This window comes from Pantherophis guttatus, chromosome 1, assembly GCF_059756535.1.
Source record: "Pantherophis guttatus breed Tessera chromosome 1, ASM5975653v1, whole genome shotgun sequence".
Classification (NCBI taxonomy): Eukaryota; Metazoa; Chordata; class Lepidosauria; order Squamata; family Colubridae; genus Pantherophis; species Pantherophis guttatus.
Genome location: NC_142063.1, coordinates 119,922,977 through 119,947,246, shown reverse-complemented (window position 1 = coordinate 119,947,246; position 24,270 = coordinate 119,922,977). Strand labels below are relative to the sequence as shown.

Genomic DNA, 24,270 nt, shown 5'->3' with positions numbered 1-24,270 from the left:
TCATTCTCCATCACTCTCAAGACCATACTATTATCTCTCTAATGCAATCTCCAAAACATTTCTAGCTGAAAAGGGATCTTCACACTGTAAGCCCAACATGTTTTATACCCACCTTCACCAAAGGGGAGCAGAAATCAAAGATCACTTACTCTGTAAGTTCGGGAATGTCATCAAAGCTGCTTCCAAAGACTCTGCAGGAGCCATACCGTCGCCGCAGGGTTGTGTTGCCTCCACTGTGATCCCTGACAGAGGAGACACATTTAACTATGAAAGCACCAAATGACCATCATAATTTACTTCCATCATGATTGCAATACCACGTCTACAGGCATATTCTCCAATAAAGCCAGCTAGACTGCAGAGGTGTCAAACTCAATTTCATTGGGGGCCACACCAAGGTTGTGTTTGACCTTGGGGGGGCTGGGGTGTGTGTGGCCAGGGGGCATGGCCAACTTGATGTCACTCGGGCCGGGGGCACCTGTGGTGGCCCAAGTGCTCTGCCAGCGAAACCGGGCTCCCAATCTCCATTTCCAGCTGGGACGGCCTCCTGCAACCCTCTGCCAGCGACAATGGATCTCGGGAGGGGCGCGTGCGGCCCTCCCAAACTCCACTTTTGCTGGCAGAGGCACCGTGGACCAATCCTTTCCAGGGTGGTCCCACAGGTCAGATCTAAGCACCCCGCGAGTCAGATTTCTTCCAAGGAAAGGGTAAATTTTCTCACATGCACACATTTGTCCTAATCACACTTAACTGATAGCAACAACACTTTTCTGCTAAGATTTTACTTGGTATACACACAATTCAAAGTTTCCTGACATTCCCCCTTGTCAACCCATCAAGAAAAGGGAAAAAAAGAAATCCCTTACCAATGTTTGTGAGTACACAGGATAGCTTCCAGTGTCACTTTCTCTTCCTGAATCACTCTCTGTGTGGAAAAAAAAAAAAGGAATTCAAGCACTGTTCTGATTCCACTATATACATACCTTTCCCCCTCCCACTTGAATGTGGATTCAGGTAAGGCATCTAACTAAGCAGGTGCATGATGGAAGTTTGCTCCAGGAAGACTCCCACATCATCATCTTTTGAAGAAGATGAAAAAAAAAAGGATTATGGATGTACGCATGCATTATTTTGCAGATGTAATAGCACACCTTTTGGGTTCTTGCCCCCCCCCCGTTTCCTTTTATGGAAGTGGGCCATGGAGGGTGAGAGATATGCTAACTGGAAGGAACCTTAGCAGACATGGTAGGATTTTTCAATGTTAAATGGTTTTCTTCATCACAGAAAGAAAATAAAATTGTAAAATTATAGGGTTCCAACTAGTTTCCATATATTGCCCATATTTTTTTTTTTTTAAAAAAGGAACAATGGTTGGAGAGGGCTCCAGAGACAGACAGACAGACAGACAAATAAATAAATAAATTGAGACGTTTTCTATCCATTCTTCTGTGAGGATTATTTTCAGAGTATCTTTGTTCTAAGAGGAAAAGGTTAGCGGTGGAGATTAAAACAGGGATTGGGAAAAGAAGGGAGAAGGCACAGAGAGAGAGAGATTGATGTCCATACTGACAGGGCAGAGGGAAGCTTTCTGTAGCAGCCTAGGGAAGCCTTCATCAAGCTACAAGGAGTGACCCATAAAAGGCCACGATAACAAACAGAGGCATGAGAGGGTCTTTGGTGCTCTCCCAGCTTCGTTGTTCTCCTGCAGATGATTCATTGCCCTGTACTGATGTTACCTAGTTTGGATAATGAAATATCCGGAAGGAAACACCCAAGCACAGAGAGCACCAAGGACTCATTTCAATTTTGAGCTACAAATATTTTATTTTTATTTATTTGTTTGTCAAGCATATATAAGATAACAGATAAAAATATAAACACGATTTGAATACATAAAAAAGGATACGAGTAAAAAGGGACATTAGGACAGGGACGGTAGGCACGCTGGTGCGCTTATGCACGCCCCTTACAGACCTCTTAGGAATGGGGTGAGGTCAACAGTAGACAGTCTAAGGTTAAAGTTTTGGGGGTTTGGGCAGGGGTGAAATGCTCCTGGATCAGACCGGATCGCCTGATCCGGTAGTGATCTTGGCTGGTGGTTCGGTGATCCGGTAGCGATGCCACCCACCTGGGTGTCATTACTTCCTGGTTTTTTACCTTCTGCGCATGCGGTTTTGCGTATGCGCAGAAGATCTGAGTGCACATGATGTGTGTGGCGCATGCGCTTCCGAACCGGAAGGAAGGTAAGTAGATGTCACCCCTGGGTTTGGGGAAAAAAACCACAGAGTCAGGTAGTGCATTCCAGGCATTGACCACTGTTGCTGAAGTCATATTTTCTGCAATCAAGTTTGGAGCGGTTTACCTTGTTTATTGTTACTGGAGCGGTTTATTGTTTGTTATGATAATTGTTGTGTAATATGTTCCTCTATCAGAATAGAGGTATATCTCTTACCACATTGCAGAAGAGAATCAAGGCAAACGAGCAATATATATCATAAGGGATCCAGAGTTTCAGTCTCTCTCTCTTTCTCCCGCTTCTGCTTTTGTAAAAAAACAAGAGTCACGGAACTAGAAAGGGGGGTTGGTGGTGCCGGAGGGGTTTTATATTGAAATTGAGTTCCACAGCTATTTTCAGATCTGTATCTTTCCTCTCTGACAGTTGATAAAGCAATGGGGGGGGGTGGAGAAGAGGAAGATGTGGTTTTGATCAGAAATCAGCCAAAAGGAAAAGGTCAAAGCTGCCTTAGGCCCAATGCTTTGTGGCGGATGTCCATGTTCATGCACGCACGCACAGCCTATATTTATGTCGGGAAAGGAAAAAGCTGAGAAGCGCACTACCCGAGATTGCCCAGATTCTGCTACTTTGTGTAAAGAGGACCTAGGGCAGGAGAAGAAGGGTGGAGGGGAGGCCAGAGTCTTTTGAACAGGAGTTTGGTGGCAGGGGCAGTAAGTTCATATAAACACGATTGCACCACCTATACAAGATCACACTTGACTGCTGTTTTAGTGTCACTGCCAAGTATTACCAGTTGTTGAAGTTTCTGATTTAGTAGGCTAATTTCCTTTCCTACTGCTCCTAGAGAGTTATATGTAAGCTTTATGTCCAGGGAAGACTATGGGCCATTATTCCATCAAAAACACAAAAGTGCCTGCTCCATCTAGTGTTCAAACTGTCATTAACTTGGGAATTTTTGTCTAGCTGTGCTGGGCTCTATTTGTTATACCTTTAACATTAGTCTCATAAATAGTGTTATTGATTTCTGTACCAGAAACCATTACAAAAATGCCCTTCTAAGATGATCTTCTGGTTTGATTTAATGGTGTTTATTTTTTTAACAGATAAGAGTAATTATCTGCCTTTATGACACTACGTAGTTACTTCATCTTCATATCTGAAAACTATTCACTTTACTTAGATATCACCTTTCCTCTTAAAAGAACCAGAGCAGTGTGCCGAACACTGTATCATAATATAGCAATTAAACTTTCCAATAAAAAAGCAGAAGATACCAATTAACAATAACATAACCAGCATTAAATGGTTTCAACCAGTGATGGAATTATTTTTTTTTACTATCGGTTCTGTGGGCATGGCTTGGTGGGCATGGTGTGGCTTGGTGGGCGTGGCAGGGGAAGGATACTGCAAAATCCACATTCCCTCCCCACTCCTGGGGGAAGGATATTGCAAAATCTATTCCCACCCCACTCTGGGGCCAGCCAGAGGTGGTATTTGCTGGTTCTCTGAACTACTCAGAACCTGCTGAATTTTACCCCTGGTTTCAACTACTGCCGCATTTTCTCGCAAATATCTGAATGAGCAGATACGTTTTTTGCCGTTATCTACATGAGAACTACCAGCATTTTAGTGGGAGGGGACTGCATATTGTGCCCTGCTGCTGAGAGCACTCTATCACAAATCTACAGACATTGCACCAATCCAGTCATGCAAATATTATCCTGACTTCAATAAGCTATGTTCTTTTAGTCTAGGAAAAGATGGACTCAAGCTAAAACCTTGGCATGATGGGCACCCTTAGGAACAGCACCGAATAACAGAAGCTCTTGTGAAACATGAACCCACTCCTTCAAAAGGAAGGAATTTCAATTTTCTAGTTCTCATCCAGCAATCAATACTTCCAGATAGCTGCTCAGCACCTGCTCACTAAGCAAAATCACAACAGCTCTGTCCCCAGCTGACCACCTCTAAATATACAACCTGGGTAACTCTCAGCCAGCTGGGAGCTGTGTTTAGAGCCTAGAACAAGCTGGCTTTGATAGAACCCTTGGGAGAGAGACGGGAATCCCAAGGGGATGGGAGGCAAAACTCATCCTCTCATGGTCCCATTCTGGCTCTGGATACCTGATCTTTCTCTCTTAAGCTCTCCCTCTGGCCTCTCACTCAGCTACACTTGACATTTTATTCCAACCACATCTGAACAAAAGTGAAGAGCTGGTCCTTGAGAATAACAGGAATAGCCAGTGTGACAGGTGCTTCTGAAGAAGAGAAACCCCAAGGAGGAAGGAAGGGATTTTGATCATATAATCCCTAAAGAGCCGCGGTGGCGCAGTGATTAGAGAGCAGTACTGCAGGCTACTTCTGATGATCACTGGCTGCCAGCAGTTTGGCAGATCAAATCTCACCAGGCTCAAGGTTGACTCAGCCTTCCATCCTTCCGAGTTTGGTAAAATGAGGACCCAGATTGTTGGGGGCAATATGCTGACTCTGTAAACCGCTTAGAGAGGGCCATAAAGCACTATAAAGCGGTATATAAGTCTAAGTGCTATTGCTATATAACCTTGCTGCTGCTCTTACTCTTGGAAGTAGCCAGCTATTACTTAATCAACTGCTTTCCTTCAGAGGGGAGGGAAGCAGCAAGAAGCAGACTTGAAGAGCCAGGAGTCTTTTCCTTAATAGCAGCGGTTCTCAACCTGTGGGTCAGGACTCCTTTGGGGGTCGAACGACCCTTTCACAGGGGTCGCCTAAGACCATCCGAAAACATATATTTTCAATGGTTTTAGGAATAATTTTATGGTTGGGGGTCACCACAACATGAGGAACTGTATTAAAGGGTCACAGCATTAGGAAGGTTGAGAACCACTGCTCAATAGGATAGTATCGTCCATGCTAAACAGTAGAAAAGAGGAAGACAGAAGCCAATTGATTTATGTTCCCTTAAAGATCTTTGCAGATTGCAAATAATAACTCAAAGGAGAATCAAACAAATGTGCCCTTGGATGGGACAATAGGTGGAGATCAAATGGCATACCATTGATCAAGCCAAGCACTGTATATAAAAAATAACTTCATGATAATAAGAGCCTTAACAGGATTTCCAGGCCAAGAGTCATGAACAGACCAATCTGAAGCAGCTGAAGACAAAGGATCATAAAACAGATCTGACTACCCCTTAAAAAAATTTTTTTTTAAAAAAAAGGTGGGGGAGAAGAGAGATCAAGAAAACTATAGTGATTTACTTTTAGCAAATTAAAGTAGAAGTACAATAACTGTTAGTACTTAACAGACAGCTGGCACAGCCTTCTACTTAATGTTCTACTTATTTTCATCTGGGTTGTGGTACTGAGACTCCTTTGGTCACGTTACTACAGGGGTGTCAAACTCGATTTCATTGAGGGCCACATCAGGATTGTATTTGACCTTGGGAGGCCAGGGTGGGAGTGGCCATGGTAGGCATGGGCAGCTCAGTGTCACTCGTGTCGGCGGCTCCTGTGGTGGCCCGAGCACTCTGCCAGCGAAAACGGGTTCCTGAGCTACGTTTTCAGCTGTGACCGCCTCCTGCAACCCTCTGCCAGTGAAAACAGAGCTTTGTTTTCACTGGCAGAGACACTGCAGGCCAGTCCTTCACTGTTTTCAGGGTGGTCCCACAGGCCAGATCTAAGCAACATGCGGGCCGGATCCAACCCCCGGGCCTTGAGTTTGACACACCTGCTTTACTAGATATAACCTATGTCAAAAACTAGATGGAGTATGGACCTCAGTGCCTTATTTTGTCACCGATTATGGTAAATTTATGGGCAGTGCTGGGCATACTATTCTAAGTGATTCTGTCATTTTTGTTTGGCCATGCCCAGAAACTGCAATTTTACGCCTTGGCTTACATTTATGCTGTTCTATAAGATTTTTGTTCTCTGAATGCTGTCTATATGAAACATTTGGAGGTCATGCAGAGCTTTAAAAGATATAATCAGCATGCTCTACTGCAGGGGTGTCAAAATGGTGGCCCGTGGGCCAGATGCATCACGCATAGGCCACACCCACCCCAGCTCCGCGAAGGGGAAGAATGTCACAATACGTCACATGACAGCAATGTGACACAGCGAGTTTGACACCCATGCTCTACTGTTTCCAGAGAACGCTAGTTTGATGTTTAAGGTTACTCATTGGCTCCCCACAATTAGCAGGTGGCAACTCTGATGAAAAATGTGCCTGGCAAGTATGGCTAGCGTTCCAGCTATGATCTTTCCCTGAGCCAGTCAGTGAGGGTGATCCATGCCTTGTTTACAATCCTTGTACTGTAATGTACTTAAATAGGGGAAATGGCCAGAAATTAAAACTGATGTAGAATGTAGCATCAAGACTGCTGACAAATGCTTGCACTAGTTATCAAGTGCTTTCTAGGCACAAATTAAGGTGCAGACATTGAACTAAAGCTTAAGGCACAATTATTTGCAAAACTGGCTAACTCAGTATGGACATGCGCAGTGCTTTTGATCAGGAAACGATGCCTTACTGAAATGCCCCTTCTGCCAGAAATTTGATTGTCAGGGACCATCTCCTTTTTTCTATTGTTTCTGCCCACCCCTCTGGATCTAGTACAAAAGCCATAAATCATGCTTTCTCAATGACACATTCCTGCCCTGTGGAACAGCATCTTCTCCAGATTTGGACAGCTCCATCTATATTAGTCTTTTGCAAGGCTCTGAAGACCTGGCTGCATCCCAGGCATTTGAGTCAGGTGAATAGATGAGCTCTATTAATATTAATGGTGTGTAAGATTGACTGTTTATCCTTGAGCATGGGCAGTTATGTTTCATGCATTTGTCTGTTTAATTCTGGGGTTAGAATTCTAGTAAGACAGCCAGTCTCACATGCATGAGTTGGGCAACTACTGTACTTACTAAAATAGAAAAGGCCTTCTCTTATCTACTTCCAGGCTATGGATACACTCCTTATAAGGAGATGCATTTGATTCCTGCTCTCTCACTATTTAAGAAAATGGTAAAACACATTTCATTTACCAACCGTTTCATATAAATTCTGTTAATGACTGCATTTAATTCTGGCTTTGGTTTTAGCCAATTTTTTAATGTTTTATACTCTGTATATTTTAATTGCTGTAAATTGTCTTGATTGTTGGAGTAAATAGAAACCTGGGATATAAAGACAGTAAGAATAGATACGTTATCTTGTTTTGATCTGTACAGTGATTTGTAAATGTAGTGAATTTAGATCAGGTACTTTCCGTACATTATGAATTACGGCTGAGAGGCTTGTTTGAGATTGCTTAATAAGTTGAATACAGGAACTTCCTGATTTGTAATTCAATACTATGAAAAGTAAATTGCGCCAGGTCTCAGTTTAATGACAGTCTGGCACCTCAATGTTTTGTGACTGCCAATTCCCAGAATTTCCATACTGGCTAAGAATTTCAATCCAAATAAATCCAGGAGAGTGCCAGGTTTGGGAAGGTTGGAAATACTTTGAAGAATTGTAGTTTGGTGAAGTTTCTTATAAGTGTAGTAGTTTCTTATACGTTTCTTTCTTATACTGAGCCTCGGTGGCACAGTAGTTAGAGTGCAGTACTGCAGGCTACTTCTGCTGACTGCAGGCTGCCTGCAATTTGGCAGTTCAAATCTCACCAGGATCAAGGTTGACTCAGCCTTCCATCCTTCCGAGGTGGGTAAAATGAGGGCCCAGATTGTTGGGGGCAATATGCTGACTCTGTAAACCGCTTAGAGAGGGCTGTAAAGCACTATGAAGCGGAATGTAAGTCTAAGTGCTATTGCTATACCCCAATATCCTCCTATGATCATGGCTATAGTTCTCCAGGTTCTACGTAGATACCGTAGACCTTGCTTACCAATTGTCTCATTCAGTGACCATTTGAAGTTACAATAGTGCTGAAAAAAATAAATTTACAATCAATGTCTGCTTTTATGACTTTTGCAATGTCTCTGTGTCGTGTAATCATCATTACATTCAGTATGTATTATCCTGTACCAGAGCTGTGGTTTTTATTCCGTTCCCCTTGCAGAACAAAGAGATTGGGTAAGAAAGGATCACAATGTGGGTATATTCCCCATTATATGCTTGCTTATTCTCTTATAATCCTTTATAGAAGATCTCAGAAGGATAGAAGGCTGAGTCAACTTTGAGCCTTTTCAGGATCAGACTCTGGGCTGTGGGCAGAGTTTGCCCGCAATACTGCATTTTAAGCACTGCACCACCAGAACTCTTGAATGGATCAGGCACAGTAGAGATTACTCAGATTGCTTGGATTATTTTTACTCCTTCCCCCTTGCTCTCAGGAATACACTGGGCTGTTGCGTAGCACAGTTGAGGTTGCTGGTACCACATTATTCTTTTATATATGTATTCCCCACTTTGTGCCTGATTTTCTTGTAATCCCTTCCTCTTCAATTAATGTAATTACAAATATTAATTCGCTTTTTGTTAATTACCCTGGTGTTGGGATGAACATACTAAATGGCAGGGGAATGGAAAAAAGGAATGCAGTTGTGGTCATGTGATTTTCCACTTAGCAACCACTTCACTTAACAACAGAGCTGCTAGTCCAAATTGTGGTTGCTAAACAAGGGCTACTTATAAATGTTAAATTAGCACTTATGTGTGGAAGGAGGTCTTTTACAAATGTCCCCTCCTAGAAGCATTGAGATTTATGGGATAGTAGAAGATAGCTGGCCTATCAAGGACTTTGCCAGAGGAAGGATTTAAATACTGACCATTTGGAATTAGGGAGGGTAGAAGAATTGATTGAAGATTGAAAAAGTTTGAAGGCAAATGAGGTCCAGGCAGAAGAAGAACATCATGGCTTCAAAACCTAAGGGACTAGCTTGGATAAAACTCAGCAGCACTTTTTCATGTGGCTGTTGACAAAAATAGGATTGCCAACATCCGATGACCGATATGGCACAAGAAGAAGAAGAATCCAAAATTTTTCATTTCCTAGGAATCAAGCTTGGGATCAATTCTTGAGAAATGCTAGTTCTTTCCCAAAAATATGATATTACACTATTTTCCTTTTGGCCAACTTGTACAAAACTTAGTCTAATTCATCCAAGGGACTTTTTCACACTCCCTTTCCACGATTCATGCTTGGTTAACATCTCTATGAACTTATAGCAGGTCATGGCAACCTGTCATTCTCCAGCTGGCTTTGATAACAACTCCAGAAGCCACAGCCAAAGCAGACAATTCCTCAATTGCATAGACCACTGCCTGGATATTAAATATGCTTGCAGCTCAACTGATTCCCAAGTCCTTCTTTTTAACAGGACAGCTTGAGCCTATTTAAAAGCATTGGTAAGAATGGCAATTTCCCTTTCTGGATTTCAAACATCCATATTTGATCCACTTTATACAGCAGAAGAGGCAAAAACAAAACAGCATGTATTACTAGATTCGTGGGTGATTTGCAATAGATCTGAAAAGATCTTGATTGCTAATTGCTAAACAGCAATAATAACAAAAATAACGTATGTTCCTGCCATGACTGACTTAAGTAACTGAGATGAAAAAAACAAATGAAGAACAGCACTGGATATTTATATGATCAGACTTTAAAGCCAATTCTAGCATCCAAACCTATTACTTTATCTCAGCCACATGCACAGAAACATCCTATTACATAATTTTGCTAAGAGTATTTATGCCCTTTAAAACGAGATTTTATACCCAACACCATTTGATTGCTTTTAAAAATCACAACAGGAGCAGGGAACTGGAAGAACTTGGTTATTGCTAAAAATCAATGTTCTGTAATCCTAAACAGCAGGACCAATTTTAAGGGAAGTAATGGAAGGTAATTTAGCAATTTCTAGGGCACTCATGGGTTCCATATCCCTCGCTAAACTAGAAAAAGTAGACCCACAGTCCTGAAATCTTCTGATCTTCACTTCTGGAAGAGAGGTATCACATCTGGTTTCTCACCTGTACAGCCAAAGGATCAGAAGGGTCCACAACCACTGCACTGTTGGAACCTGTGTCAACCACAAGATAGCTGTAATTATCAGACAGGACAGGGATGGGAAGGATCTTCAAACCTGGGAAAACAGACAGAAAGCAAAGAAGGAAGAAAAGCAGGAAAATGAGCCCAAAAAACTCTCCATTGAAGCTGTAATATCTATATTGCTATTTGGACCTATATTTTGTTGGCCCACTTGAATAATTGTTTAAAAGATTTTTTTTTAAAGATAATGAGACATCACAATCAGAGGAAACAAAAATTGGCCTATGCAGTCCAGCAGCTTTCTAAGTCTTAAGAGCAGGGGTGTCAAATTCAAGGCCCACAGGCCGCATTTGGCCCTCCGGGGTGCTTAGATCTGGCCCATGGGGCTGCCCTGAATTCAGCGAAGGACCGGCCCACAGTATCTCTGCCAGCGAAAACGGAGCCTGGGAGGGCCATGTGCGCCCCGCCCCCCAGCCTCCGTTTTCACTGGCAGAGGGCTGCAGGAGGCTGTCACAGCCAAAAACAGAGTGACATTGAGCTGTCCACGCCCACCATGGCCACACCCCCTGAGGTCAAACACAACCCTGATGCGGCCCTCAATGAAATTGAGTTTGACCCTCCTGTCTTAGAGAGATGTAAGTTCTTTGAATATCCTTGTCTAATGAACGATAGAGAACAATGCTCAGTAATTTCAAGCTGGATGCTGGAGGCATAGAAGTTCAAGTACAGTGATCTTGCTGTATCTTCCGTCAAACGTGCTGCAATCTCAGCTGATCTCAAAGATCAAACTGTGAAACTGGTTGCCGTCCTTCCCAAGGTTTCTGACAAGAATTTTGCAGATGTATAAAAACCTGCTCTGTACAAATTGTTTGCCCAATTCAGGAGCATTAGTACAAGTATGATTGAATCCCAAACATATAGACCTAATTTGACTCATTAATTCACTTTGGGCCATCTCAAGAGGTTAGTTAGTTAGTTAAATTTTATTTAGGGAATTTATATTGCTGCCTATTCGCACATGGCAGCTTACAGAATATAAAACCTCATATAACAACAATAAAACTAATAAAAGAAGAGTCATATAATAAATTAATATAATAAAATCACCCCCCACCCCGGGGCTAGAAAAGTTACTTTCTATGACAGGATTTCTTCACTATCCCGAATCCAGTTAGTGCTTCTCAAAAAGCTCTCACCATTGAACTCCACAGGCTGGGGAATTGAGTGTCCTTGGGGATAACGCTGGCGTGCCTTCTTTATCTGTCGTTTATATAACAGGTAGCCCAGCCGGGTGTGGGCATAGAGATTATACCTGTGGAACCGGAGAGGCAAACAGAGAGGCAAGTCAGAACAAGTTCACAAACAAAGACTTTGGTACAACTACATTCCTGATGATACTTAACAAAGCAGAGAAGGATTAATAGCCACCACTAGAGTTGCTGAACCATCCAAACAACTGAAAGCAGAGATACATGTAATTAAAAAAGATATATATCATCTAGACTCAATTCAGTATTCTAGGGATAAGCAGGTATGCACCCTCGAGCTGTTAAAACTACACAGAGATGCCAGAAAACTCAAATTATACAAGTGTACACCCAACTTATTTTTCTTTCTTTGACTGATGTTTATTTTGTCTTGTCCGCAAGTTTCTGAGGTTATTAATTAAAAAAGACTGAGAGTTGCAATAAGTCTTTTATTTATTTTTTTAAAAAAATAATCTTTATTTACATTTTTCATTAAAAAACAAAAAACAACACCACACTATATAAATAACATACAAGACAACATAACAAATAACAAGCATATCTACAAGTAATATCTTGACAACTAAATATTCAATACGCTATATCTACATTATATTCCAGGAAGATAGAACAACTTATATCTCTTTATATATCAATGGTCTATCCGACCTCATTTAATTTGTATATTATAGGTTTCTCAATAAATACCTTTCCTCTTTTCAATTGGGTTATGATTTTCTCTTCGCTAGCCACGTATATAATTTTTCCCAGGATAAACATGTTTAAGTTTGATCTTTATCTTTTAATTTTTTAGTCAGTTTATCTGCTTCCGCACAGTCCAAAATCTTTTTTATAATTGCTTCCTCTGATGGGATATTTTTGTTTTTCCAAAGTTGCATGTATATCAATCTTGCCGCTGTGATAATGTGTAGGGTCAAATACCGTTAAGTCTTTTTTAATATTATCCGGTTTGGAGCTGAGCAAGCATGTCTCTGGTGCCCAATCAATTTTTAGCTTTAAAATCTCATTAAGCCATTTTTTTATTTTTCCCCAAAACTTAACTGCTTCTGGGCATGTCCACCATTGATGATAGTAAGTGCCTCGTTCCAGCCCACACTTCCAACATTCAGCAGATTGTCCAGTGAACATTTTAGCCAATCTATCAGGGGGAAGGTGCCACCTATATATCATCTTATAGATGTTCTCTTTGTGGATATTACTAACTTCATATTCTCCTACTAAATCCCTTGCCATTTGTCTAGGTGGATTGGGTAACTGAAGTTTTTCCCTCAGGCGATCATTGTATCTTTAATTATCTCTATCTAATCTCATTAACAGTTTATAGCTTTTCGAAATCATGCCTTTTTCTTGGCCCATCAAAATTTTATCTAATTCTTGTAGGTCCATGTATATGCCTTTCCCATCTCTATCTTTCTTGAATTTAGACTGAACCTGTAAATAGGTCCACCAATCCACTTGTAGTCCTAAAGAATTTAATTCCTCTTTAGATTTTAATTTTCCTTGTACATTCAATAAATCCTTATATAAGTCTTTTACATTCCTCTAGTAAAAATACATTTGCAAACTGTTAACACAGCTAGTATAAAAGCTGGTTTAAAAGAGAGCCTACTGAACACGTTTTCTGATTTTATTTTTTTTAAAAAGTGGAATTGGAAAAAGTTGTTGGGTTTTGACCCTGAAGACAAAAAATACTGGGAAAAGCATGTGCAGCATCTAAACTCAGAACAAATCAAAGCAGCCCAGAGAAACAGTTTTTCAGACCAACTGCAGCCAAGACATTCCCCCAATTCAGTGTTCCCCTCTGGAGAATTCTTGATGGAGAGATGAACCCTTAATTGCGCCTCACACATTACTGTATCACTCTGAAATCCCAAACTCTTGGAAATTGATTCACATTCTCACTTAATGACAACTCACTGAGTGGCTGTTCAAACTTATGAAGGCACTGACAAGTGGTATTTATGACCAGTTCTTATAACTGTGGCCACTGCAATGTTTCTCTGTGGTCATGGGATGATAATCCTGGCACTCAATGACTAGCTTGCAATTATGAAGTTGCAGTGTACTGCGGTCACAACATCACCATTTGTGACTTTCACTGCCGCCTTCTGATAAGGCAAAATCCATGGGGAAGCCAGCAGGAGGTCACAAATGGCAAAGACATGACATTTCATTTAAATGATGGTGTGGGATTCACTTAACAACAGCAACCAGAAGTGCCAGGACTGCTGTCGCTAAGCAGTGTAGTCATGTGATTTCACATTTCACAACTGTATCACTTAGCAACAGAAATGCTAGTACTAATTAATGGCTGACTACATGTATGTCTCATTCCTTAAGGTTCCTCATCAAGCCACAAACTTCTGGAGAAAAATATGAAATCACCATCAAGCCAAGATTTTCTGTAGCAATTTGCGGTGGCTGGCTGCCAGAGGTGGCCAAAGGTGGGGATTCCAGTGAGAATAGGGGGAAAGAAATGACCTCAGAGAACCTACATGAGAGAAGACTGGAAATACATAGGAAAAATGAAAAGTGATTGTGAACTGTAGCTTGTTGACATGAAAGTAGATCCTGTTTAGAATAAAATTCCACATCTCTCTCAAAGCAGCTGAACCATGCCAATAAAAACAGACCCCCACAAGCTGCATGTCAAAGCTACATGCATCCTACAGCACAGTACACCAGCCTTAAAATGTATTGGACCACAAGTTAGCCCATGCTCAGTGTGGGTGATGGGTTGTAATCCAATACTTCTAGAGTCTTGCAACACAAGAATAAGGCTGCTTATATTATACTGGGGAGGTTTCAACAATGTCGGATTCATAAAAGTTTGAAAGTGAGCCAGCTTTTCTCCCAAGGTGCCCCCACTCCAGAGCCATTTCCTGGAAGACTGAGCAGCTTCTAAGCTGAGTCCACAATAACTTCCTTCGACAAAGCAACATCTGAGAATCCAGTTTTCCTGTGTTATCAGTTGCAGCATATGCATGGTCGAGCCTTCAGATTAAACTTGCAATGAAACAGTATCCAGAGGTTTTTTGTTTTTTTTTTAATTTTCCTGGGACAGCAGGGCCACACAAACTCAGAATGGGACAGGCAAGCCACAGATACAAGAGATCTTCTTCCCCTGCAGGAGTGAAATCATTTTATCCCAAAATTAATTAATTAATTAATTAATTTAGTCAAGCATGTATTTTATGACAGATACAACTGTAAACATAATTATAAATACATGAAAAGGATACGAATAAAAGAAAACATTAGGACAGGGACGGTAGGCACGCTGGTGCGCTTATGCACGCCCCTTACAGACCTCTTAGGAATGGGGTGAGGTCTACAGTAGACAGTTTAAGGTTAAAGTTTTGGGGATTTGGGGAAGAAATCACAGTCAGGTAGTCCACTCCGTTTTCTGCAGTTTAGTTTGGATCGGTTTACCATGAGTTTGTATCTATTGCGTGCTCTTGTATTGTTTTAGTTGAAGCTGAAGTATTCATTGGCTGGTAGGACATTGTAGCAGATGATTTTATGTACTATGCTTAGGTCAGACCTAAGACGGCGAAGTTCTAAGTTGTCTAACCCCAAAATGTCTGCAGATGGGCTCAATTCAAGTCTCTGAAGGAAAAGATCTAAAATCTTGCATTTAGCCGGCAGTGCCCATTCTATCAGAGACTGCTTAACCAGGATCCTCAGATCCAAGAATAAGAAGCCAAGGAAGTCCTCAAAAGACACAACTGTAGCAATAAAAACATCCAAATTTGGTCCCTGTGTATCACAGTCAAGTCTTTGAAAGACCCGTTTTCCATAAATTCCTTTTGTTTTTGAGCTTGCAGGCTAATCATTCCACAGAGATTTTATCATTTTGAAATCTAACTGTATAAATTCTCTCAACGGTCATAACAATTCTGTATCTGATCCCCATATTGTGCATATAGGCAAAATTTGAGGAGAGGCAAGCAGCCAGGGTGGATAAAAATCAATGATTTTTTTAAAAAAATTTAAAAAATCAGATTTTTTTTATTTAAATCGGATTTTTTTAAATAAAATGCTTTTTGAGGAAAATATATTACCATCCAAAGGTTATTCCATCATGAAATAAAGATTAGTTTTTTAATTATGTAGAATAAGGCTGTATATGTTTAATTTTTTTGGTAAATAAATTCCATTAATCCATTTACAATGTCATGCTCTTCCAGAGGTTTTTGTAAGATTATTGGGCAGTTTCTCTGCCTACAAGATATTATCACAGTTGCTTGGTTTACTTTTGCAGTTCTCAAAACTGAATTTGACTCAGCAGAGATCACATGCCTCTTCTTCACAGCAAAAATGTTATAACATGAACAGAGTTGAGAAAAAGACCTTAATCCTATTGTTCTACAAACCTATGAATACAGAATCAACCCCTTCAGTGCTAAGTTTCAAGAAGTTCAGTGAATAGAATAGAAACAATATTTTTCTGATTGTTTGGAGTGGAATAGATCTGCACAAGAAGAAAGTGAAACTAAGTCTGAGGAGGAAGGGGCAAGCAGACAAGCAGTACAAAATGAAAGTGAAACTTTCTGAGCACAATACTGCACAGCCACAGACAGACAAGTCTTTGGATCGTTTTGTGTGTATGACCTGAGGTTTATCACATTTTTTCCTTGGAGGAAAAAACCTATAATGGCAGCAGGCCATAAAAGAGACCCAGTTTGGCAATATTTTAATGAAGTTCCTTTACCTATCGGTAAGGCAGGCATGCGTGCAAACTGCAAACACTGCAACAAAGAAATGCAAGGCCTGGTGGCTCGAATGAGGCAACATCATGAGAAGTGCTGTGATGAAGATAACCAAAGAAACACATTTGAACAGGCAGGATCTTCAGGTTGGTAAACATTTTTATTGAATCGTATTTCTAAAGACTGCCTTGAACTGTCATGTTTGAGCAAAATTATATTTCTTATTATTAGTGCATGTTACTGTCGTTTGGTACAGTTATAAAGAAAAGCAAATATTCCTTTTGGGGCAGTGCTGTGTACAATAAGCAGAAATTGTATAAACAATAAAATAACAGCATTGACTTTTTTGTTTATGGGAATTCATGGATTCTGGAAACTATCCACCTTCAAGATCACCATCCTCCTGTTCTAGAGTTTCAGAGTTATCCATCCAGGATAGTGCTTCATTAGCATCATCATCATCAGACACCCACAGCCACATATCACTATCACCTAAAAGAAAGAAAAAACCCTTCCCTCCTAGAACCACCATAGATAAGTTTGTGATAAAAACTAGCAGATTAGAAAAAGAGTTAATTGATGAAAAAATTGCCCAGTTTGTTTATGCAACGAACTCTTCTTTCCGTCTGACTGAGAACCCACATTTCATTAATATGGTTCAGTCACTGAGACCAGGATACAGTCCACCCAGCAGAGCAGATGTTGCAGGGAAACTGCTGGATAAAGTGTATGACAGAGAAATGGAGCAATGTGCAACAGCTCTGGAGGGTAGAATTGTTAACCTAAGTATTGATGGTTGGAGTAATGTCCACAATGATCCTATTGTATGTGCTTGTATAACAACAGAAGAAGGGAAAGTCTTCCTTGCACAAACAATTGATACGTCAGGAAATGCACACACAGCAGAATACTTACAAGAAGTGGCAGTAAAAGCTATAATAACATGTGAACAAAAATTCAAATGTCTAGTACGCAGTTTGGTCACAGACAATGCTGCAAATGTCTCCAAGATGAGAAGAAATTTAGAAGAACAGGAAGGGAATACAAAGCTAATAACATATGGTTGCAGTGCTCATTTGCTGCACCTCTTAGCCAAAGACTTAAGTGTTCCAGAAATAAAGACTAATGTTGTTGAAATTGTTAAATACTTCCGTAGCAATCATTTTGCTGCAGCAGCTCTGAAAAGGATGGGTGGAACCAAGCTAACGTTCCCACAAGATGTTAGATGGAACTCTGTGGTGGACTGTTTTGAGCAGTATATCAAGAATTGGCCTATTCTGATGACAGTTTGTGAAGAAAATCGAGATAAAATAGATGGCACTGTCACGGCCAAAATCCTCAACATTGGGCTTAAGAGAAATGTTGAACATATGCTGAGCATCCTGAAACCCATCTCTGAAGCTTTAAACAAAATACAGAAAAATAGCTGTTTTATTGCTGCTGCTGTTGAAATTTGGAAGGAACTGAGTGAACACTTAAAAACAGAACTACGCATGGACAGAATTAAATTACAAGCATTAAAAAAACAAATGGACAAGTACTGTCTCCAGCTCATTTTTGGCAAATATTATCAATATCCAGTATCAGGGTCAAAACTTAAGAGCTGAGGAAGAGGAGTTAGCTATGACATGGGTATCCAGCAATCATCCATCTGTAATGCCAACTATAATAAACTTCAAAGCTAAGGGGGAACCATTCAAGAAATATATGAAGATATTTTAAAGAAAGTCACACCAGTGAACTGGTGGAAGTCACTTAAGCACTTGGATTTAGAGACTGTTCAAGTAATGATTTCACTTTTAACAGCAGTAGCTTCTTCTGCAGGCGTTGAAAGAATATTCCTTTGGACTCCTTCATTCTAAATTGAGAAATCGTTTGGGACCCGATAAAGCAGAAAAGCTTGTTTTTCTTTTCCAGATTATGAACAAAGAAGAAGATGAAGATGACGAGTGAGCTACAGAGGACAGTATTTAAGTTTTTCATGTGTAGGCTGGGCTGACAGTCTAAGTTTCTTAAAATATATATATTTTGTTTAGCCAAATTAGTTAACAAACATGGATGTTTGTTTAAGCAAATAACATATGCTGTAATGTTATTGTTTCAGTTGAATAAATCTATTTAAATTGTTATTATTAAGGTAATGATTATTTTTCTCTTTCCTAAGTACAACAGAAAAGTCGTCCAAATATGAATGATTAACCTATTAAACTGGGGATAAAAAAACTAATATGAAAAGTTGTTATTCTAAAAATCTTCATCTACTTGCATATTAAAGTTATACCGGCAAGAATTAGTCTTTATGTAGAAAACTATGATTTAAATCAAGCCTTACTGACTAGTGATTTAAATCGTGATTTAAATCAGTTTGATTTAAATCAAATCCACCCTGCAAGCAGCCCATGCCATCTTGTAAATTTATGGCCAAGATTTCACAATTCAGCCTTGGAATTATAATAAGATTGCATCGGAGATAAGCACACAATTCAATCCTATCACCAGGCAGACAAACTAGTAGTATAACTTGCAGTTCAATCAAGTTATCACAGTAAGCTTCGTGTAGCAAATAGCATGTAATATACTTTCCCAAACAATTCAATGAATACAAACACACCCTTTGTTTCTGAGAGTTCTGTAGCAAGGAAGAAGTTAAGCAAACACTTTGTACTTTTTCCCCTCGAAAGCTTGTAATTCCTTGTGGTTTCCTCATCTCAGGGGATTTCTCTTCATTTGCTAAAAAGCCCAGATGGCTGATTTACGGGAAGGATGTGATAGAAGAAGAAAAAGAAGGAAGAAACTAACTGCACCCAGGGGATACACAAGCAATGGAAGGAACCAAGTGAACAAGATAGACAATGGTCTAATAGTGGATAAGCAACCCAGAAAAACAGAAAAACAGGCATCTGGAAAAGATCACAGGCATTCAATGGAAGAAAAAAAAAAAGCAGGAGGAAGAAAAGCGGGATAGGATATCTTGCCCATCCTTGCAATAATTCCAAATGGTATCACCCTCTGTTACTCTGTTACTTTTTAAACAACAAAAAGGGCTTATCCTTGATTTACAACAGTTTGTTTAGTGACCGTTCGAAGTTACATTGGCATTGAAAGTGACTTATGACCATTTTTCACACCTACAACCATTGTAGCATCCCCATTGTCACATGATGTACATTCAGATGCTTGGCCACTGGTTCATATTTATGACGGTTGCGGCATCCTGGGGTCATGTGATCAGCTTTTGCGACCTTCTGCCAAGCAAAGCCAATGGGGAAGCCAGATTCACTTAACAATTGTATTACTAACTTAACAGCTGCAGTGGTTCTTCTAGCAAATGTGACAAGAAAAGGTGTAAAACGGGGCAAAACTTACTTAACAAATTTCTCACTTAGCAACAAAAATTTTGGTCGTAAATCGAGGACTAGCTGCATTAAGACAGTCCTGATTTCTCATGCATTTTTCAAAGGAGAAAAAAAAAAACCAGATTCCATTCGGTGGTACATCCAATCAATCATGCAAATCTTATCCCACAAAAACATGCAACACATTCTTTTTAGTTTTTTATTACTAGGCTTCTCTATAGCTGGTTAGGAAAGCTAGGTACATCTAGCGATATTAAATGGACACATGCTCTGAATATTCTGCTTGAAATGAATATCATCTTTTCTTTGAATGGACAGGAACCTTTAATTTAGTAGAAAGCAGAGCTGAACTTTTAATATTATCTTGATAAAGGTATTACGGGGCTCACAACGATGTTAAGAAAAAGGATTTAAGTATATCGTTCAAAAGGTTACGGAAACACTCTTTCAGATTACTTATTTATAAAATGAAGGCTCCCGTTTGTACAATGAAGGGCCTGCAAAAGCTGGGCAGCTGATGAAAAATATGTCAGATCAGAGCAGAGGAAAATAAACATGAAGTCATGAAGATTCGGATAAGAATATTTTTTCTACAGGATTACATATTTTGACTAACAATACATTTTAAGTTAGTTTTCCTCAACCTGATGAACTTGAGAAGCACTGAATTGTTATCGTAAACATTCCCAGAGAGAATATCGAGCATGTGGGAAGATGGGTATTGCAATACCACATTACTGGACAGAAACTGGATAGGACCTGCCATCTTAAAATATCCTTCAGGACAGCGATACGCTACAATGAAATCAAATGGATATACAATCAGATTCCACGCATTCTGCAGGCAGCCAATATCGAGAGGATGTAAAAAAGAAAGAAAGAAACCACATCACCTTTTATTCTACGCAAAAGGAACAATTGTTCAAATGTATTCAATGAACCAGTAAAGGAATCTGTTCTCTAGAAGAACAGAGGATGGAGTGACTGGCAAATTAACTTAGTAAACCAATACTTAGAAACACTTATATTAAAAACCCAGCTGGTTTGTTCATTATACCGTGTGCAGCTGCTGCTTTTAAGCTGTGTTTTTGATGCCGGCCTGTAGAAACAACTCAGCATCCAAGGTAATGGTCAGATAAGCAGGCACCAGTCTGACCTGCCAATAGACAAAGTCCAAAGTACAGATGACCGCTTGTAGGAAGAACACACCCATTGCAGGAATTTTTATGCAAACACATAGAAGACAACTCCCCAAATGAGCACAGTACTGGAATACAAGTAGTCCTCGACTTACAACAGTTCATTCCGTGACCATTCAAAGTTACAACAGCAGGGGAAAAAGTGACACATGACCACTTTTCACCCTTATGACCGTTGCAGCATCTCCATGGTCACGAGATCAAAATTCAGATGCTTGGCAACTGACTCATATTTATGACAGTTGCAGTGTTCCGGTTCCGGGGTCATGAGATCACATTCTGCGACTTTCTGACAAGCAAAGTCAAAGGAAAAGTCCGATTCTCTTAACAACTGGGTTACTAACTTAACAACTGCAGTGATTCACTTAACAACCGTGGCAAAATTCACTTAAAAGTGTCTCACTTAGCAACATAAATTTTGGGCTCAACTGTGGTCGTAAGTCAAGGACTACCTGTACAGATAATTCTGCTTGAATAGCTAAACCCATCTCCATTTGGTTTCCAACAATTATCTATAAAGCAGGCAGACAAGAGTCTAATGCAGAAGTGACAACTTCCTAAACCGCATGCAGAGCTGTGGTGGCACAGTGGTTAAAATGTAGTATTGCAGGCTAATTCAGCTCACTGCCAGAAGTTTGATCCTGACTGGCTCAAGGAAGCCTTCCATCCTTCCAAGGTAGGTAAAATGAGGACCCAGATTGTTGGGGGCAATATGCTGACTCTGTAAACCGCTCAGAGAGGGCTGCAAAGCACTGTGAAGCAGTATATAAGTCAAAGTGCTATTGCTGCTATTGCTAGTTTAATTTATTGGCTTTCTTCTTTTTTTCTTTTCAATTTATACATATTAAAAAAGGAATCTCCCTCTGCAAGAAAAGAACACCCATGACTCAACAATACATCTGACATCTCCCTTTCATTAAGCCAGAGGATTAAGGATGGAGATTTGACTAAGATTATGCCTTAAATCAAAGCCAGATTCCTAATCTCCTGAAAATTATCCTCAGAATCATAAGCCTGCAAAGAACTATTTTCAAGTCTGAAATCCCCACTTTAGGGCACATACAGGAAGACCTCAATTTACACAATTGAGCCTGGAATTATGGTTATAATTTGTTTGCGGTCATCAGTTGAGTCACCAAATGACCAGATTTCATTTTACGACTGATTTTTTTTTAATGTCAATCATTAAGCAAATCACATGGTTATTAAGCGAATTACTTGGTCCTAAGTCTGAATCCAGTTTAATGAATGGGTGTTCTTTGCTAGAAAACAGCAAAAAAATGTCACAAAATATGATCATGGGATCATGGAATGCTGCAACAGTGATAATACAAGCTGGTTGCCAATCACCTGAAATACCGTCACAGGTCCACAGCAGTGGTTCAGCAGTCATAATTTTGAGGATGGTTCATAAGTAAATTGTTGAGTCGATTGTAACTTTGAATAGTTCTTAAGCAACCGGCTGCAAGTCAAAGACTACCTATATAAGTCTATGAATCCTTTGCCCTATAAGCCTAAAATGTAGAAAGTAAAAATGGATTCATACATTGGTAATTTGGAGGAGATCAGCAGAGATCTGACTTTGCAATAAAAACCAAACTAAAATACCTTTCAGGAAAGGCAAAGATTCATGCTCATTAGATTCCCTGGTAATACTTCCTACATAGATTACATGTGATTTACATACATAGATATTTATAAATATTTTCAGCCTTTTGTGCCCCATCATTTTTCATCTGGGCTTCTCTGAGGTCACAGCTTTGCAACCTGTACTGGTATGGCAGGAGGAGAAGGGAATTAAACCCCAAGATTGAAGAGCTGACGTTACTCAAACAATAACCCTAACCTGGAACCAACAACTCAGCTATCTTATTGAAGTTGATCAATATCTAAATGCAAAACCAAGTTGGTGGCAGCCCTTGCTGACTTAGACTGAACTTGAAAAAGCTAAACAAATTGATATTTGGATGGGAGACCAATAAGAAATCCTAGTCTGTAGGAAGTCAACAAATACTGAAAGCAGTGGCAAATCATTCCCGTCTTATTGTCAAAATCACTAGGGGTCGATCAATTCAAGGATAACTTGAATTTTATGGATAAAATGCTACCTGGAAACTCCATATATACGACTCATATTTCAGGAATGTCTATTCCTGAATGTCTCAATCATTGAAGCCCTGGTTGTCCCAAAGGTACTTTTTCCAAGGCAACTGGACTTTCTCGCTTTTTTCTTTGAAAATGTTTCATTATGGAAATACGAAAAAGTTCACATTCTGGACAAAGAAAATACTAGCTTGAAAGAGGGGTCAAAGAGGCCATCTATGTTAAAACTGAACAAGCCCTCCCTCAATAGAGGGGAAGGGATATGACATCACCTATCTCCTGCCTATAAATCAGTCCTTTCAGCAGTCCCAAGAAGATTCCACACCTGTTTACACTCTGATTTGGGTGACTTTGAGGGCACAGATAAAACACCAAGTGGCCTCAACTACTCTCGGAGAGCTAACTACCCATCCTGAGAGTGTAACAACCAGATGACTGCAAAGAATTTAAATATTATCATTCCTCTCCAGCCAGTTAGTACTGAAGAAGCTTCTTGGATGAGAAGCGAAACTTTTTCAAAGGAAAAAAACCAATAAAGTCCAGTTGCCTTTTGGCAAAAGCACCTTTGGGACATATTTCAGGAAGGAGGGAAGGAAGGAAGGGAGGGAAGGAGGAAGACAGAATGCAAACATATAAGCCAACTATCCATACAGTAGCATAAATTTCACCAAATTAGAATACAAGAAATTTCTTCTTCGCAAATTTGTTTCTGTAAGATCTGCATCCAATCTTAGAGTGGGGACTTTTGAGAGAAGATGAAAAACGGCTGGAAAAGATTTGGGAGGTTTTTCCTTCACCAATTCTCAAAAAGATACTGTAAATTCACTTGCTGATGTTGGAAGAGCCAGGGACAAAGGAGAATTCTGTGTTAGGAATTTCAGCGTCTTTCCAAAAATAATTTCTGACTTCCTCTTCTTTGTTCCCAGCAGGATCTGGCACTCTCCCTTAAAAGCTAAAAGCTCTGTTCGTTTTTTAGTGAGTTACCAGTATGTATCTCCATCCATCTTCATTGTCAAGTGTCTCTTGCCTTTAGTAATGGATGAGTAAGAAAGCACTTAGAGGTTAGGGGACTTTGGGGCAGTAGGTATTCCAAGTTCCTGATGGCTCATATGTCTTATTATTTCACCTATTGGGAAATGTTATTGTTCTAAGGCCTACTCTGTAACACTCTACTCAAGGCATTAGCCTTTTTAATCACAAAAGATGTAGGAGGGGAGTTTGAAGAACTATTATTAGAAAACATGCCCCTTTTCTCTGTACCACATGCACAATACATCGGATACAGCAGAGTTTGCAAGGCTTTTTCCTCCGCAGAGGCCGTGCCCTTTTTGTTTTATGTAAGCAAGCATTCTGCTCACTTGATACTCCTTGGATTAATATCAGTCTGATCTTGACAGTTTGTGTTTTCTCGCCACCTCTTCTCC

General features: G+C 40.0%; 1 protein-coding gene across 1 annotated transcript in view; it reads right to left on the bottom strand.

Moving 5' to 3' along the window:
- PNKD (PNKD metallo-beta-lactamase domain containing) overlaps positions 1-24,270 on the bottom strand; it is a 31,895-nt gene that overhangs the window by 5,342 nt on the left and 2,283 nt on the right. The window contains exons 2-5 of the mRNA XM_034421617.3: positions 11,405-11,520; positions 10,190-10,302; positions 867-925; positions 150-242 (exon numbers count right to left, since the gene is read on the bottom strand). Coding sequence (XP_034277508.2) covers positions 150-242; positions 867-925; positions 10,190-10,302; positions 11,405-11,520 — 381 coding nt within the window. The remainder of the gene's footprint in view (positions 1-149; positions 243-866; positions 926-10,189; positions 10,303-11,404; positions 11,521-24,270) is intronic.